We start from the raw sequence: 18,802 nt of genomic DNA, 5'->3' as shown, positions 1-18,802 counted from the left end.
GTTGGGTGCCTATAGTCCCAGGAACTACTTGGGAGGCTAAGGCAAGAAAATCACTGAAGCACAAGAGTTTTGAGGTTGGTTTGAGCTGTGACGCTACAGCACTCTACCCAGGGCGACAGCTTGAGACTCTGTCTTTTAAAAAACAAACAAAAAACAAATGCTGCTCCCCAGGGCCAGCACAGGGGTGAAGATAAAAGGCTGTGGGATACAGTGAAGGCAGGGGCACTGACTCCAGAGAAGTCAGGACCCTGATTCCTCTGGGGGCTCCTGCCATTCAGGAGCCACAGCTAACAGGGTCACCTCTTCCCAGACTCCCTAACTATTTCAGTCATGATAAAAATAGTATGACAAAAGTGATTGCTGTTATTCTTGCTCATGAAGTTCTCTGAAGCACTTCTAGTCCCCACCTTGCCTCTCCCCTAGGCTAGGTCACCCCAGCTCGAGCACTGCTGCCTCTCTCTGAAACACTGGCAGGCCTTCACTGCACACAGCACTCTCGTGCCTCTATTGCCAGGTCTCGGGCAAGGGGACCTGCGCTGAGTCTCTGACTGGAACTCAGTTTCCCACAGCACAGCCCGGTACAATTGTGGGCAAGTCTGTCATCTGCACCACCTCCTTCCTGAGACTTGTGAAATGGAACTCCAGGCTTCAGACAACAAACTCACATAGTCTAACACAACAGCTCCGGTCAACTGTCCAGTGTGGAAAATCAAATAATGTTGGCTGGTTTAAAATAAAATGACACAGGCAAGAAAAGATTCAATTATTTAGCAAATGTTTATTGAGCACCCTCTACAGTCAAGTGGGGGAAACAGATAATGAACACTGAATAAAGAATATTAGTCAGTGGCATGTGCCCTGGAGAAAACAGAGAGAGCATGGCACCAGGAAGGAGGCAGAAGGCCAACTTTATGAGGACGGACCTCTGTGAGTGAGTGAGGAAAGACGTGAAGGAGGCAGGAGGGGAAGTCATGCGAAGATTTGCAAAGTGTACTGTAGGCTGATGATGTGGCACAGGAAAGAGCTACAACAGAATGACTGAGAATCCCCCAAGATTCAACGCGGTCCAGAGGCAGAGGGAAAAATGTCACTGGGAAATTAATATGCAGTTTTGGGGAAAGTCTGCTGAGACCCAGAGAGACAGACCGTTATAGGCAGTTAAGTGCTGTCCTGATTCACATTCTTAGAAGGTTTTTATTTAAGATTTTACGGAGTGTATTTACAGAATGAAGAAGTAAAGAGCTAATAGTCTCATGACTCAATCATGTGGGTGGTCTTTTGATTATGAAAAAGGTCATCAGGGTGGTGGCTCTAAATTATAGAATAATTCTCAAGGGCAGAACTAAGTAGGTAACAAATAAAGTTACCTTAGACAGGAGAATGATTATGGTTACAGCACCCAGGCTAGATTGTCTTAGCTCAAGGGTCATTTTTAATCCCCTTCTAACTCTGATGGTATCTCATTTCTCCAATAAGCTGCTGAATTTTACTCAGATATCCCCAAACTAGTTTTCTGTCTATTCTGGCACACATTCCAAATCCCTTGCCACCATAGGCTTAGGCGTGCTGAGCAGGGGGCTGAGGCCCTGGGCCACGCCCGCCTGAGTCCTCTGGAATATAGTACGCCTGTATTATATCTCTACCAACAGGCAGAGGGTACAGTGAGTGCAAGACCAGAGAGAAGAGCAGGATGGCACCATAAGATGCAATGATGAATCCCTCCCTAGCTGATTGCTGGGGACTAACTCCTAAACATCACCATTTCTAACCAGAGTCAAAATACCTTCAAGGATTAAGGAGGAGAGATGTACAGAGAGGGAAAGGAAGTACCTTTCCTTGTTATAACCTGTTATTATAACCTACCTGGAATCTAGAATTATAGATTATAATCTAGAATCTACCAAAAAGGTTTAACGTAATACAGAAAATCTTGTGAAAAGAACTGCCTTTCAAAAAACTTCCCTACTGGCTGGGCATAGTGTCTCATGCTTGTAATCCTACCACCCTGGGAGGCTGAGTTCGAAATCAGCCTGAGCAAAGTGAGACCCCATCTCTACTAAAAATAGAAAAACTAGCCAGGCGTTGTAGTGGGCCCTATAGTCCTAGCTACTTGGGAGACTGAACTAAGAGGATCACTTGAACCTATGAGTTTGAGGTTGCTATGAGCTATGATGCTACAGGACTCAACCCCAGGGTGACTTGAGAGAGAGCATGTCTCAAACAAAAAACAAAACAAAACAAAAAAAACTTCCCTACCCAAATGTTCAAACTGAAAGACTGCAGACACGAGCTGATTGAAACACACTTCTCTCAGCTGGCACAGAAGGAATTCCTGCCTTAGAAGAACAAGATGGCCTTTGGAAGGCCCTCACAACCTTGAGACGTGCAAGTCAAATGTTTTACTTTCTTTCCATGTCTATCAATTCTTATTTCCTTCCTAAACTGTTTTCTCTGTTAAGAAATGGAAGAGCAGCTTGGTGTCTGTAGTTCAGCAGCTAGGGCACCAGTCACATACACTGGAGCTGACGGGTTCAAATCTAGCCCAGGACAGTCAAACAACAATGACAATTACAATAAAAAAAAAAAATTAGCTGGGCATTGTGGCGGGCGCCTGTAGTCCCAGCTACTTGGGAGACTGAGGCAAGAGAATTGCGTAAGCCCAGGAGTTTGAGGTTGCTGTGAGCTGTGATGCTACAGCACTCTACTAAGGGTGATGTAGTGAGACTTTGTCTCAAAAAAAAAAGGAAAGAAAAAGAAATGGAATAGCCATGCAATTGACAGGGGTCTTCAATTACCAAGGAAACCCAAGGCAAGGCTAGTAATTTCTTTGCCCTTGGGGAGTTCAGAGACAACCCGAGCACACACAGCTAGAAGGTACTATGTCATTTCCTTTTGTGCTCGTCCCCAGTCTCATGGTTGAGGAGTGACAGGTATGGAGCCACGGAAGGGGTTGGAAGGTAGGAGAGACTGGGTATGGACGGGGATAGCTGCTTGATGGCACCACATAATACATTCTAAAGCCCAGGGTATTCTTTTCCTTTTTTCCCTCAAAGACACAGGGTCATATAAATTCAATGAATACAATTTTTTTTTTTGTCTTTTTGTTTATCCTCCCCTTTCCAGGTCACTTCTGGGACAAAACTGAAAGTGTAGACAGGGGAAAAAAAAAAAAAAAAAAAGAAAACAACACTCCCCCCCCCCCCCAGAATACCCTACTAGAACCTAAAAGCAAAGACCTTGTTAACAAACATCAGCAGACATTTTCCTATTTTTTTTTTTTTCTTGTAGAGACAGAGTCTCACTTTATTGCCCTCAGTACAGTGCTGTGGCATCACAGCTCACGGCAACCTCCAACTCCTGGGCGTAGGCGATTTTCTTGCCTCAGCCTCTCGAGTAGCTGGGACTACAGGCGCCCGCCACAACACCCGGGTATTTGTTGTTGTTGCAGCTTGGCCAGGGTAGGTTCGAACCCGCCACCCTCGGTATATGGGACCAGTGCCCTACTCACTGAGCCACAGGTGCTGCCCGACATTTTCCTATTTAATGAGACTGAGGAAGCATCAAATTGCCAGGATATATCCAAACTCATTAAATGTAAGGCACTTGTGTAGGAGTGGAGGAGAGGTGTTATGGGTAGAATTATTGTGCCCCTAAAGATATTTACCTGTTAATGTGAACTTACTTGGAAATAGGGTCTTTGTAAACATAATCGAATTCAGATGTAGTCATACTGGATTAGGGTGGGCCCTAAATTCAATGACTGGCATCTTTATGAGAAAGCCATGTGCCAATGGAGGCAGCCTGGAGAGATTCGGCTGCAAGCAAGCAAGGAATGCCCAGGACTGCTGGCAACTATCAGAAGTTAACAAGAGGCAAGGAGGGATGCTCTCCTAGATGCTTAAGAGGGCATGGTCCTCCCAACACCTTAAATTCAGAATTGTGGCCTCCAGAACCAAGAGAGAGTACGTTTCTGTTGTTTTAAGCCACCAAGTTTGTGGTAATTTGTTATGGTAGCCCTAGGAACCTAAGAGGCAAATTTGATTTAATTTCTCTATTTGGAATAAATCTTCCTACTTCCTGCCTGTAAACAGTAAGAAACTAGGGACAGGGGAGTAATGAAATGCAAGGAAGGATATCCTGTTTTCCATATGATTTGTAATGTCCTCCATGGCTTAGCTACACAATCAGAGCTGCTATACACTTGCTGTGAAAAGGTTGATTTGTTCCAACATGAGTGGTAAGTCAGTGAATAATTTCAGCATAATGCACATGTTGTGTTTGTTTGTGCATGCTTTCCTCCATGAGAAACACTTAGGTAAATACGGAAAATAAGTGTGGGTTATACCTACCCATTCAGTGTTGTAACTTTCCTTTGATTTCAGATCACCCTCTGTCTACCACTCATGAGATGCAATCCTCCCCATCCCCACAAGAAACTGCAAGGCTTTTTCAAGTTGAAGTACCATATTTATTGAAGTCATCATGTTTTTAACCACTTGCAGTTTTAGATTCATTACCTGTTTTTCAATGTATTACTGACAAAGTTTTTGAGTATTGTGCCACTAACCCATTTTTCACCACCAGTCCTGTGGTTTTCACTGCACAATTCTGTATAGCATGGGAATTTTAGGAATGTACAAGCCACATTATAGCAGAGCTGACTGTGTTCCTCCAAGCCAAGGCCCTTCCTAGTTCTAACCCAAAAGGACCTTGAAGTAACCTGACACACTGCCATTCTCCTCCATGGGCACCCATTCATTATTTCTATTGTAAAGAAAAGCCTGAAAACGAATGACCTACAGGCAAAAACCAGCCACCAGGTAGATTTTGTTTGACTTCCTAAAGATTAAATTGTTTAAGAAACTGGTTGCCAACATCTAAATAATGAGTATTTCCCCCTCAAAATAAGTTCACAGTTCTCTTGACAAACTGGGAGCTCTGGGCATCCTGCGCTGAAGTTCTCCCAAGGTGCCACCTGGCTGGAGCTGGGCACAGCTAGCTGCCCTCTGGATGGAGCACGGGCTCTCCAGTTATGCCCACTCTTCACCTTGCCTCCCTCCCTCCCTGCAGAGTCTCAGTTTGCGATCCTGACTATGTCCCAACTTGGATCGGTTATGTAAGCCCTTGAGCCCCACTTTACGTACTTATAAAAAAGGATGGCTAGGAAAGTGAAACGATACCATGTGTGTGAAAGTACTTGGTACATGATCCAGAGCGTATAACAGGGCCTGTGTACAAGAATTTCCCCCTTTAAGCTCCCACATATTTCTCTTCTCACTCAGAAAGTCTTGTCTTACCCCTTTCATGTCATCAAATCTCTCCCATTAAGTCAAGACTTTCCACTGTGGCTCAGTCCCTCTCTCATTCATTCTTCAAATAGAGAGATCTACACTGTGCCAGGCAGTATGCAAGACAAAAGCACACGGAGATGCTCCTGCACTCATAAATTTTTAGTTCAGTGGAAGAGACTAGCAATAAGTAAGTAAACAAACCAGTTAGTAAACAATTTCAATTTATAGGATATGTTATAAGGGAAAAGATCAAGTTGAATACCATAAGAACTTAACTTTAGAAAAAGATCTCAGAGAAGGCCTCTGTGACAAGGGACATTTTAGCTAAGATTCAAAGTTGAGGAGAAGGCAACCAGATAAATGATCAGTGAAAAGTATGTCCTAAGCAAAGGGAAATGTTCTGACACATGGAAAGACCTGAGAGGAAGGAGTTGCTGGAATTGCTGTTAGGCTCATGGACAAGCAGGAATAGCCCAGCAGCCCAGAGAGGGAGGTGGGCTGCCCCTGCTGGAGTTTGGATTTCATTTTAAGTATAATGGGAAGCTATTCAAGGGCTTGTCTCCTTGCCCTAAATCAGCTCTTCTGATTTCATATTCTATTTTATGAATCTCTTTAAGTTGACCACCCAAAGGACTACAACATACAGAGGTGGTCAACACAAAAAACTAGGTCTACTGTACTGATAAGTACATGTGGTACATGTCCGGTCTGTGAAAATTAGGTCAACTTAATGAGGTGGTCAGTGTAGGGAGGTGGCTAGCTATGGAGGTTCTACTGTATACACACACACACACACACACACACACTATTTCCTGTAGTATAAATAGACTAAGTATGCATAAAATTTATCAGATATGCTATAGGACAATAGTAAAGATGTTTAAATTAAAAATAGAAAAGGTAAAAAAGGTGCCTACTTGAACATTTTTTTGACCTATACAAAAAGGTAAATAATCTACTTAAACCCAAATTTAACTCACATAAATACTAAGTGTTGATCAGAGGCAATTGATCAGAGCAATATCTTACAAAATTCAGGGAGATAAAATATTTGACAAAGCCTCCCTCCCTGAATAACATAAAATGTGTTTTCTAAATACATTCAGGATTTCAAGTGAGGGAATGATGGGAAGTGTTTAAAATTTGGAAAAATGTTTCTAGATGATGGACAGAAAAAATATAGAAGAAAAACAGTGGAAGCTGAGGAACTGTGAAGATGCCCAGGTAAGAGGTAAAGGGGGTAGCTGTGGGTTCAGAGAGGTGGGCCACTGGGACACATGCAGAGGAAGCAGCTTAGGCATGTGCAGATGGCAGAGATGTGACGCTGAGGGGAGAGAGAAGGAATGACTCAGGTTTCTAGACTGAGCAATGGGGTGGATGATAGGTGTGGAGGGGCAAGGCTTGGTAGGAATTCAGAAGTTTGTTTTTGACTTGCCAAGTATGAGATGTCCACATCAATATATCAAGTAAGCTACTGGAGATTAGTTTAGAGTTCAAAGCAGACTTCTGGTTTCAACTTCAATAGGTAAAGACCTTGATGTTGACTGTGTGTCGTTACAATAAGAAAAACTGGGCTAACTGAAAATCAATGGGTTTTCTTGGGCCCATCAGAGAACTGAGTTTGCAGGGCAAACTGCCATCCCAAAATCTGGAGATAGGTGGTGAAGTCAAAGTCACAGGAGATCTGCCTGCCTGGAGTAGAAGCTGCAGGAACCATGGCTAGTAGGAACCCAGAAGCAGAAACTTTGATAACTGCTAGAGGCTGAGTGTGGACTAGCATGGGAGTGAGAAACTCCCCTCCACCCCTAACATACACACTTTCATGGGTTTTACCCCAGTTGATTATTATGGTAAAGGGTTGGGAAAGATCTTCTGGTGGCTCTGGCAGGGGAAGAAGTGAGTAATCTTTGTAACTAGAGCCTTCTCCAAAATAAAAGCCTATGTTCAAAAGGAAAGGGTGTTATCTCATAAGTAAGAGCATTTCTCTCACTCCAGCCTCCTCTAGCCTTCCTGCTTCGTGTGAATGGGAAGCAAGGGGAATTAAGAAACATTTGTCAAGGTCACAGCCCAAGGACACAGGCTTACTAAAATACTGAGATTTAATCATGGAATTATATTAAAAGAAAGCTTCCCTCCTACACCTTTCCGGCATACCCACAGGACTCCAGGGTAGTAACAGTGGATTATAGCTAGAAGAGCTGAGAAGGAATATCTAGGGACGCCCAAAGTCAAGAGGGGAGCCAAAACAAGGGCGCTACAGAAATTTGAAGCCTCTGACACCTGTGATGGTGATGTTTAATGTTACATAGCTCAGCTGCTAGCCAGACAGACTCACATAAATCCTCACATTATAGGCGTGTTCACTTCAGTTCTTATTACACAATATGGATATGGTTTGGCCTTCAACAAAAATTTACAAGGCATGCCAAAAGTCAAGAAAAACAGTTTGAAGAGACAAAACGAGAATCAGAACCAGACTCAGATATGATACAAATATTAGGATTATATGACAAAGAATTATATGTTAAGGGCTTTACTATAAAAAATAGACAACATGTAAGAACAGATAGGAAAACTAAACCAAACTGAACAGAATATTCAAGAATCTTAGGATAAAAAAAAAAAAAATCTTAGGGTAAGTTCAAAAGATGTAACATATATGTAACCGGAATACCAGAAGGAGGAAAATGAAGAAGAAATATCTGAAACAATTATGGCTGCTAATTTTCCAAAATCAATGACAGACATCAACTGTAGATTCTGAAAATTGTTTTCAATTGTTTCTGTAGATTCAGAAAACACCAAGAAGAATACTGAAAAATTACATGTAGACATCCTATATCTGTAATGACAAATATTAAATTAAAGACAGGCTTAATTCTGTTGAAAATAAGGGAAGAGAGCTTTCCCCCTCCTTTTCCTTTCAGAATTTCTTTCTTTGTCCTGTTCAGTTGCACATAAATCTTCTTAGTGGTTTGATAAACCTCTCGTCTAAGAACTCAGGAATGTTGTCTCAAATACCTAGCTCCCTTATCTTTCAGTTCCTATAGAGCAATGTTTTTCAACCTTTTTTATATCACGGCACACTTGAACCTATAGGAGAACTTAAGAGTTAAAACTTCTGCAGCACACTGAAACTTTGTCAAACAAAACAAAAAAAAGTTTTTTAAAAAATATGTACTTACTGTGCTTTGAACTTCTTTCAAAAATAATTTAGTAATGGCTCAGTGCCAGTAGTCCAATGATTAGGGCATTGGCCACATGCACTGGGGCTGGTGGGTTTGAACCTAGCCCAGGCCTGCTAAGCAACGACAACAACAACAACAACAAAAAAATAGCCGGGAGTTGTGGCGGGCGCCTTTAGTCCCAGCTACTTGGGAGGCTGAGGCAAGAGAATTGCTTAAACCCAAGAGATTGAGGTTGCTGTGAGCTGTGATGCCATAGTGCTCTACAGAGGGTGACAAAGTAAGACTCTGTCTCAAAAAAAAAAAAAAGTTTAATTAATGATCTTTAAACATTTTCATGGCATACCTTAGATCCTTTCATGGCACACCAGTGTGCCACAGTACACTGTTTGAAAATCATTGCTGTAGAGGTAAGAGGCTAAACTGATGGGTACTTTGCTCCAATTTGCAAAACTATTGCTATCATAAAGTTATGGGAAATTTATTTCTCCTCCAGCCAAAGGTAATTAGCTAATATGGGTGGGGCTCCCCAGTTTCTATAGTAACATTAAAATCTTAAAAACACGTACGGAATGGATTGTACCTGCTTGGCTATATAAAAGGGTAAAATTCTTTTGTGCCTTTATGGGCTCTTAATGAATTACCTATGATACACATCATATTCTGGCTTAATGCCTTTTCAATCAATAATAAAACAATTTTCTGTCCCTATGATCTTTGTGAAAAGGTTTTCTGGATTGGGAGAAGATTTTGTTTTAATTATATTTCCTCAACATACTCAATGTGCAAGAACCCAAAGACAAACAGAAAAATTTGAAAGAATTCAGAGGAGAAAAACCCCTTACCTATAAAATTAAGATTTGCAACAAACTTCTTATCAGAAACCATGTAAGTAAAAAGAGTGGGGAGGGGAGGGGGGGTAATTGGTGGGGCTACACCTACGGTGCACCTTAGAATGGGTACAGGTGAAACTTACTAAATGCAGAATACAAATGTCTTCATACAATAACTAAGAAAATGCCATGAAGGCTATGTTAAACAGTTTGATGAAAATATTTCAGATTGTATATGAAACCAGCACATTGTACCCCTTGACTGCACTAATGTACACAGCTATGATTTAATAATTAAAAATAAAAAAGAGTGAAATATTTCAAATGTTGAAAGAAAGAAACTACCAAACTAGAATTCTATATTTAGCTAACGCACACTTTGGAAGTGAAGAAGTCTGGCATGGTAGCTCGAGCCTGTAATCCCTAGCACATTGAGAGGCTAATGGCCAGGAGTTTAAGACCAGCCTGAGCACTAAAGCAAGATCCCATCTCTACAAAAAATACAAAAAGTAGCTGGACGTGGTGGGGCACCCCTGTAGTCCAAGCTGCTTGGAAGGCTGAGGAAGGGGGATTGCTGGAGCCAGGAGTTTGAGGTTGCTGTGAGATATGATGCCAGTGCACTCTATCCTAAGTGACAGAGCCAGATGCTATCTCGAAAGAAAGAAATGAATCTCATTAATTCCATTAATGAAGGAACGGATAAACAAACCTTGGTATACACACACATAAAAAGGAATGAAGTACTAATACATGTCACAATGTGGACAAGCATCCAAAACATTGTACTAAGTGAAATAACCCAGAAAACAAAGGTCATGAACTGAATGTGTTTCCATTTATATGAAATACCAAGAATCAATAAATCCATAGACAGAAGATACAGATTGGTGGTTTCTAGGGACTAGGGAGAAAGAATAAAGAGGAACTGTGTAGTGCATACAATGTTTCCTTTTGGGGTGATGAAAATGTTTTGGAACTAGTTGCACAACATCCTCAATGCTCTGAAATGCCACTGAATTGTTCATTCAAAATAGTTTTGTCTTGGCGCCCATAGCAGTGTTTATGGAGCCAGCCTCATACACCAATGGTGGGTAGGAACCCAGCCTGGGCCAGCTAACCAACAACAACAACAAAAAAAAATAGCCAGATGTTGTGGCAGGCGCCTGTAGTCCCAGCTACTTGGGAGACTGAGGCAAGAGAATCACATAAGCTCAAGAGTTTGAGGTTGCTGTGAGCTGAGATGCCATGATACTCTACCGAGGGCGACATAGTGAGACTTTGTCTCAAAAAAACAAACAAACAAAAGATTAGTTTTATGTTACGTGAATTACAGTGATTTTTTTTTTTAAACCTATAAGGGAGGCTGAGGCTGAGAAATAAAGACCTTCTCAGTCAAATAAAAATTAAAGGAATTCATTGCTAGCAGACCTGCCCTATGAGAAATATCAAAATGTATTCTTTGGACAGCTACTCAGGAGGCAGAGGCAGGAGAATTGCTTGAGCCCAGGAGTTAGGGGTTGCTGTGAGCTGTGATGCCACAGCACTCATACAGTCAAAAACTTGAATCTACATAAAGAATGAAGGAGTGCCATAGAAAAATACATAAAGGGGCTTGGTGCCTGTGGCTCAAGCGGCTAAGACGCCAGTCACATACACCTGAGCTGGCGGGTTCGAATCCAGCCCAGGGCCCACCAAACAACAATGATGGCTGCAACCAGAAAATAGCTGGGTGTTGTGGCGGGTGCCTGTAGTCACAGCTACTCAGGAGGCAGAGGCAGGAGAATTGCTTGAGCCCAGGAGTTAGAGGTTGCTGTGAGCTGTGATGGCACAGCACTCTACCCAGGGTGACAGCTTGAGACTCTGTCTTAAAACAAAACAAAACAAACAAAAAGAAACATAAAGGTACAATGAAATCTCACTTTTCTTATTCATAATTGATCTAAAAAATAACTTTAATGATAGTTCTAATATATTGGGCTATTATAGCACATGGACAAATAAAATGAATGACAGCAATGTAACAAGGGACAGAAGGAAAACAGAATATTCTGTTATAGGCTACCTGCATTATATATGAAACAGAACAGTGTAGTTTGAAAGTAGACTTAGGTTAGTTAAAAGGTATATTGTAAACTCAGGGGCACCAACTAAAAACATTTAAAACAAGTATATTTAATGTACTAAGAAAGGAGATAAAAGGAATAACAAACTGCTCAATAGAATCAGAGAAGCAGGAAAAGAAATCTCTGGCAATGAAAAGAAAACATTTATGCCATGGATGATATTAATCCAATATATCAATAATCACTTTAAATGTGAATGATCGTCCTATACTAATGAAAAGACAGATTGTTGGTTGGGTGAAAAAATAAGATCCAATTATCTGTTGCCTACAGGAAACCCCCAAAACAGCCAGGCGTTGTGGCAGGTGCCCAAGCCCCAACTACTTGGGAGGCTGAGGCAAGACAATCGCTTAAGCCCAAGAGTTTGAGGTTGCTGTGAGCTGTGATGCCACAGCACTCTACTGAGGGCAACACAGTGATACTCTGTCTCAAAAAAAAAAACAAAAAACAAAAAACCCCAAAACAAACATGTATTCACCTAACACCTAACAATAGAGCATCAAAGGGAGGGAAAAACTGATAGAATTGCGAGAAGAAATAGAAAATCAACAGTTATAGCTGGCCTTGTGATTCAGCTTGCTGAGATAAAAACGAATCTTGAATCCACCATCAATGTATTATCCCTTCTTCCCAGCTTGTTGCCTACAAGTTCAATAGCTATACATACCTTTCCTTTGTTCAGAGTGGTAAACAAACACTCAATAGGTCAGAGGCCAGGTTCAGAGCTCAGGGGAAGACTAAACTTCCCATAAGTGACTAGCAACTAGTTAATAGTAACAATACTAGTAATATAATAACTAGTACACATTGAACATTATTATGTTCCAGGCACCATTCTAAGCATCTTCCAAGCAGTATCCCATTGATTCCTCATAGTAACCTTATAAAGCAAGTCCTACTACTATGTACATTTTCCAAATGAAAAAAACTGAGGCAATGAAGAGCTACTTGCCCAAGGTCAGAAAGTGGGACAATGGATCTGACTTCAAGCGGGGGCCCTTGTTCTTTACTACAGTATATTATATCCTAATATAATGCCACTGAATTTGGTAGCAAATAAATAATAAAATGGTACTACATCCCAATAGTTTCAAACAATACTTCAGATTTTTGCTTTAAAAGTAAGTTAGCTAGGGCGGCGCCTGTGGCTCAGTGAGTAGGGCGCCGGCCCCATATGCCGAGGGTGGCGGGTTTGGACCCAGCCCCGGCCAAAGTGCAACAGAAAAATAGCCGGGCGTTGTGGCGAGCGCCTGTAGTCCCAGCTGCTCGGGAGGCTGAGGCAAGAGAATCACGTAAGCCCAAGAGTTAGAGGTTGCTGTGAGCCGTGTGACGCCACGGCACTCTACCTGAGGGCGGTACAGTTGAGACTCTGTCTCTACAAAAAAAAAAAAAAAAAAGTAAGTTAGCTAAATGACTGCATATTTTTTTCCTTAACTTTTTTTTGAGACAGAGTCTCACTATGTCGCCCTCAGTAGAGTGCCACAGCATCACAGCTCACAGAAACCTCAAACTCTTGGGCTTAAGCGATTCTCTTGCCTCAGCCTCCCAAGTAACTGGGACTACAGGTGCCCGCCACAACGCCTGGCTATTTTTTTTTGTAGTTGTCCTTGCTGTTTAGCAGGCCTGGGCTGGGTTCTAACCTACCAGCCCTGATGTATGTGGCTGGCACTCGAACCACTGAGCAACAGGCGCTGAGCCTTTCCTTAACTTTTTAAGAATAAATGAGGTTGTTCTGTACTTGGTGCCCAAGAGACACAACTATTTAGTGAAACCCTTTAGAAGGTTTATGTTTGGAAGGGATTCGGGGAAGGCAGAGCTGCTCTTGGCAGGTGGCTAGAACAGGGAGACTGGTGCAGGTACCTGAATGCGCTGAGGTGAGGCTACAGCAGAGTCGGTGGAGATTATCTGGATGCGCGGGGAGGGGCTGGTCATCCCTGGAGATTCCGGCCGAGAGATCTGTGTACGGGGTACCTGCAGGCGAAAAGTGGGCTAGATCACAAAGGGTCTGAGAATGATGATGCCCAGTGGTGGCCTGAGGACCATGCCTCTTGCTTTCACTGTGGCCTTGAGTGATAAGTTTGTATAGTTACAAGGTACGGACCCAAGATGACAAATGAAATCAGTGAGATACTGCCATAGGATGACACCAAGGAAATACAATCTTGAAATAGTATTTCTAATGTTGAAAATGTAAGAAAAAGTAAAAGGAATTTTCAGTTCTGTTCTGTGCAACTTTAATAAAGTAGAAAGCTATATAATTTTTTAGAGATGGTCTTTGAAAATTTTCACCGTCTCCAAAGCCAGTCGTAAAATACTTCTTTAAGATGGTAGTTTCTAGAGAAGGGCCCATTTTTTGGTACAATATGATCTGCAGAGAGAAAGGTTCTTAAAATTGTCCAGGGAATGACAAACCAAATTAGTATTACACTGAAAACTACTGTGATCATTACTTGTGAAAATGTCCTGACAACTTCCCAGGCTCAATGGGATAAAACCAAGAAAAGCCTACCAGTAACACAAATGTCTAGAATTTAGTTAATACCTGCCAAAGGCAAGGTTCAAGGTATTGAGTGCTCACCTGGGTACCTGAAGTAGGCATATATTATTTATCCTTGATTAAAAGTATATCATAAACAAATACTTTACAAACTCTTCCTAAAATTAGAAGAGAACACTTCCTAGTTCATTCTATGGTATCCGTATTACTTGATACAAAAACCAGACAAAGACATTACAGAAAAAGAAAATTACAGACCAAAATCCCTTATGAATATAGATGCATAACACACTCAACAAAATGCTAGCAAACTGAATCCAACAGCATATAAGAATTACATATAGTGACTAAGTTGAATTTATCCTAGGAATGCAAGGCTGGTTCAACATATGAGAATTCAACAGCTTATCATATCATATTAAAAGTATAATGGACAAAAGCCATGTGATCATTTCAATTGCTGAAGAAAAAGCACTTGACAAAATATAACACCCTTTCATGATAAAAATACTCCAGAAACTAGGAGTAAAAGGAACGTTCTCAATCTTATAAAGGGTAACTACAAAATACAGCTAAGAGCATACTTAACAGTAGAAGAGGATGTGTGCCCTCTCCACTTCTATCCAACATTGTACTAGACTTTCTAGCCAGGGCAGTTAGGTAAGAAAAAGAAACAAAAACTTTCAGATTGGAAAGGAAGAAAGCTATCTCTGTTTGAAGATACCATGATCTTATATTCAGAAAATACTACACAATCCACAAAAAACTATTAGGTAGTACATGATTTATAAGGTTGTAGGACAGTGGTTCTCAACCTTCCTAATGCCACGACCCTTTAATACAGTTCCTCATGTTATGGTGACCCCGATTATAAAATTGTTTTTGTTGCTACTTCATAACTTAATTTGTAATGTAAATATCTGATATGCAGGATGTAGTTAGGTGACCCCTGTGAAAGGGTCATTCGACCCTCAAAGGGGTTGCAACCCACAGGTTGAGAACCACTGTTGTAGGATAGAAGATAAATATACAAAAATCAATCTTATTATTACACATTAGCAATAAGCAATCTGAAACTGAAATTAAGGAAGCAACCCCACTGACCACAGCATCAAAAATGATGAAAACATTTAGGACTAAATTTAACAAAAGAAATGCAAGATTTGTACACTGAAAAACATTGCTGAAAGAATTGAAAAACAACCTAAATGATATGGAAAGTACCCATGTTCAAGGATTAGAAGATTTAATAGTGTTAAAATGGCAATATTCCCCAAATTGATCTACAGAGGCAATGTAATCCATATCAAAATCCCAGGTACCCTTTTTGGCATAAGTTGACAAACTGATCCTAAAATTCATATGGAAATGCAAGGAACTCAGAATAGCTGAAACAATCTTTAAGAAGAACAAAATTAGAGGACTCATAGTTACTGATTTCAAAAGTTATTACAAAGCTACAGTAATCCTAACAGTATGGGATCCAACAATCCACCTCCAAGTATTTATCCAAAAGATTTGAAGTCAGTTTGTTGGAGATGTCTATACTCTCTCTCTCTCTCTCTTTTTTTTTAAGAGACAGAGTCTTACTTTGTCACCCTCAGTAGATGCCGTGACATCACAGCTCACAGCAACCTTCAACTCCTGGGCTTAGGTGATTCTCTTGCCTCAGCCTCCTGAGTAGCTGGGACTACAGGCACCCACCAACCTTGGTATATGGGGCCAGTGCCCTATCCACTGAGCCACAGGCGCCACCGATGTCTACACTCTCATGTTCACTAAAGCACATTTCACAACAGCTAAGTCTGGAATCCACCTAAGTGTCTATCAATGAATTAAAAAAGTGGTATACACACATGATGAAATACTATTCAGCCTTAAAGAAGGAAATTTTGTCACTAGCAATAACACAGATGTAAGTGGAGAATATTATGCTAAGCCAGGCACAGAAAGACAAATACTGCATGCTTTCACTTACATGTGAAATCTAAAATAACAAAACTCATATAAGCAGAGTAAAACGATGGTTTTAGAGGCTTCAGGGATGGGGGAATGAAGAGATAATTGTCAAAGAGTACAAAATCTCAGACAAGAAAAATAAGATTTTTTTTGAGATCTACTGCATAGCATGGTGAATACAGTTAGTAGTAGTGTATTATATATTTTAAAATTGCTAAGAGTAAATCTCAAATGTTCTCACCACAAAAATAAGTATTTGAGGTGATGGACACATTAATGAACTTGATTTGATAATTCTATATTGTATTCATAAATCATAACATTACTCGGTATCATGTAAATATGTACAATTATAAATTGTCAATTTATAACCAAAAAAAAAAAAAAAAAAAACAACCACCAGTGAGGTATTGGCATAAAGACAGACACACAGACCAATGGAGCAGAACAGAGAACCCAGAAGTAAACCTTCACATACATGTTCAAATAATTTCTGATAAAGGTGCCAAGACGATTTGATGGACAAAGAATTATTTTTTCAACAAATGGAGATGGGACAACTGGAAATCAAATGCAGAAGAGAATTTGAACCCCTATGTTACGCTATCTACAAAACAACTAAAAATGGGTAAAAGATCTAAATATAAGAGTTAAAACTGGCTGGGCGTGGTGGCTCACGCCTGTAATCCTAGCACCGTGTGGTAGGGGGAGGCAGGCAGATCACTTGAGCTCATGAGTTTGAGACCAGCCTGAGCAAAATTGAGACCTCGTCTCTATTAAAAATAGAAAAACTGAGGCAAGAGGATTGCTTAAGCCCAGAAGATGGAGTTTGTTGTGAGCTATGACGTCATGGCACTCTACCTAGGGCAACAGCTTGAGACTCTGTCACAAAAAAAGAAAAGACTTAAAACTATAAAGCTCTTAGAAGAAAACATAGGTATAAATCTTTGTGAACCTGAATTAGGTGATTGTTTCTTGGATGACACCCAAAGCAAAATCAACAAACAATTTGATAAACTGATTATCAAAATTTAAAAACTGCTGTGTTTCAAGAGATAACAAGAAAGTGAAAAACAGACTACAAAATGGGAGAAAATGTTTGTAAATCATACATCTGATATACAATATTATAAAGAACTATTACAATTTACTAATAAAAGGACTACAATCCCAATATAAAAATTGGTAAAGAGTTAAATAGCCATTTCTCCAAGAAGATAAACAAATGGCTAATAAGTACAGCAAGAAAATGTTCAATATCATGAGGGATATGAAAACCAAACCCACAAACAGAGGCCACTTCCCACGCACTAGGATGGGTGAAGTATAAATGAGGGACAAGTGTTGGTGAAGATGTGGAGAGATGGGAACCTTCATCACTGATGGTAGTAATGTAGAATGGCACAGCCACTTTGGAAGCAAGCCTGTCTGTTACTCAAAAGTCAAACAAATAGTTGCTATATGAGCCCATAATTTCACACTTAGATATATACTCAAGAAAAAGAAAAACATGTCCACACAAAAGCTTGTCTATAAATATTCACAGCAGCATTATTGATGACAGCCAAAAAGTAGAAAATAACCCAAGTATCCATCAGCTGATGAATATATGTGGCGTATCTATGCAATGGAACATTACCTGGCAATAAAAAGAAATGAAGCACCAGTACATACCACAGCATGGGTGAATCTGTCACAAAAGACCACGTATTGTATGGTTCCATTTATGAGGGAGAAAAGAAAACAGTGACAACTTTTTCACTGGGATGGTATGAAAGTTTTGAGACACACAAAAATTAAGAAATATAAAATCATTTTGATTACTGTATTTCTCAAAAGAATTGCTATGACATTCTGTGCACTTTTGCATTTTGTAAACCATTTTTGAAAACATTTTTTTCACTCATTTTCTTCAAGTGCTGTAAGCTCATTTTTGTAGGCATGAACAGCTTCTTCAGGGCTGGAGAACCTTCTCCTATACATGCAATATTCTGTTGTGCAGCAGTATTTTTCAACTTTTTTTATCTCATGGCACACTTGAACTTATAGTTAAACTTCGTTGGCACACTTAAATTATGTTGATCTATGATTTATGAATACAATATAGAATTATCAAAAAAAAAAAAGTAAAAAAAGGAATATATTTTTTGTGCTTTGAACTTTTCTTTTTTTTCGACACAGAATCTTAAGCTGTTGCCCTGGGTAGAGTGTTATGGTATCATCATAGCTCACAGCAACCTCCAACTCTTGGGCTCAAGTGATCATTTTGCCTTAGAGATGGGGTCTTGCTGTTGCTCAGGCTGCTCTGGAACTGGTGAGCTCAAGCAATCCACCCACCTCCACCTCCCAAGTGCTAGGATTACAAGTGTGAGCCACCTTGCCCAGCCTGCTTTGAACTTTTCAAAAATAATTAATGATCTTTTTTTTTTTGTAGAGACAGAGTCTCACCTTATCGCCCTTGGTAGAGTGCCGTGGCGTCACACAGCTCACAGCAACCTCCAAATCCTTGGGCTTAGGCGATTCTCCTGCCTCAGCCTCCCGAGTAGCTGGGACTACAGGCGCCCGCCACAACGCCCAGCTATTCTTTTGTTGCAGTTTGGCCGGGGCTGGGTTTGAACCTGCCACCCTCGGCATATGGGGCTGGCGCCCTACCCACTGAGCCACAGGCGCTGCCCCATAATTAATGATCTTTAAAAAATTTTGTGGCACACCTAAGATCCTCTCAATGGCACTCCAGTGAGCTGGAGCACACTGGTTGAAAATCACTGCTATAGCAAATAGGAAATAATCACATGGGGCCAGGTCAGGACTGCATGGTGGATGAGTCATAAATTTAACCTCTGTAGATTTCAAAAACTAAATGGTGATGCTGGCTGTCTGGGCAGACACATTGTCATGGTTCATGATGGTCCTC

The 18,802-nt window shown here is 40.7% G+C and overlaps 1 protein-coding gene across 2 annotated transcripts in view; it reads right to left on the bottom strand.

The window, feature by feature from the left end:
• NR2C2 (nuclear receptor subfamily 2 group C member 2) overlaps positions 1-18,802 on the bottom strand; it is a 118,268-nt gene that overhangs the window by 34,968 nt on the left and 64,498 nt on the right. For both annotated transcript variants that reach the window (XM_053598602.1, XM_053598603.1), the window contains one exon: positions 13,293-13,403. In XM_053598602.1, the coding sequence (XP_053454577.1) occupies positions 13,293-13,364 (72 nt within the window). In that variant the 5' untranslated portion in view covers positions 13,365-13,403. The remainder of the gene's footprint in view (positions 1-13,292; positions 13,404-18,802) is intronic.

This window comes from Nycticebus coucang, chromosome 8 (assembly GCF_027406575.1).
Source record: "Nycticebus coucang isolate mNycCou1 chromosome 8, mNycCou1.pri, whole genome shotgun sequence".
Lineage (NCBI taxonomy): Eukaryota > Metazoa > Chordata > Mammalia > Primates > Lorisidae > Nycticebus > Nycticebus coucang.
Note: the sequence above shows the minus strand (reverse complement) of the source record. Positions and strands in the feature narration are given on the sequence as shown.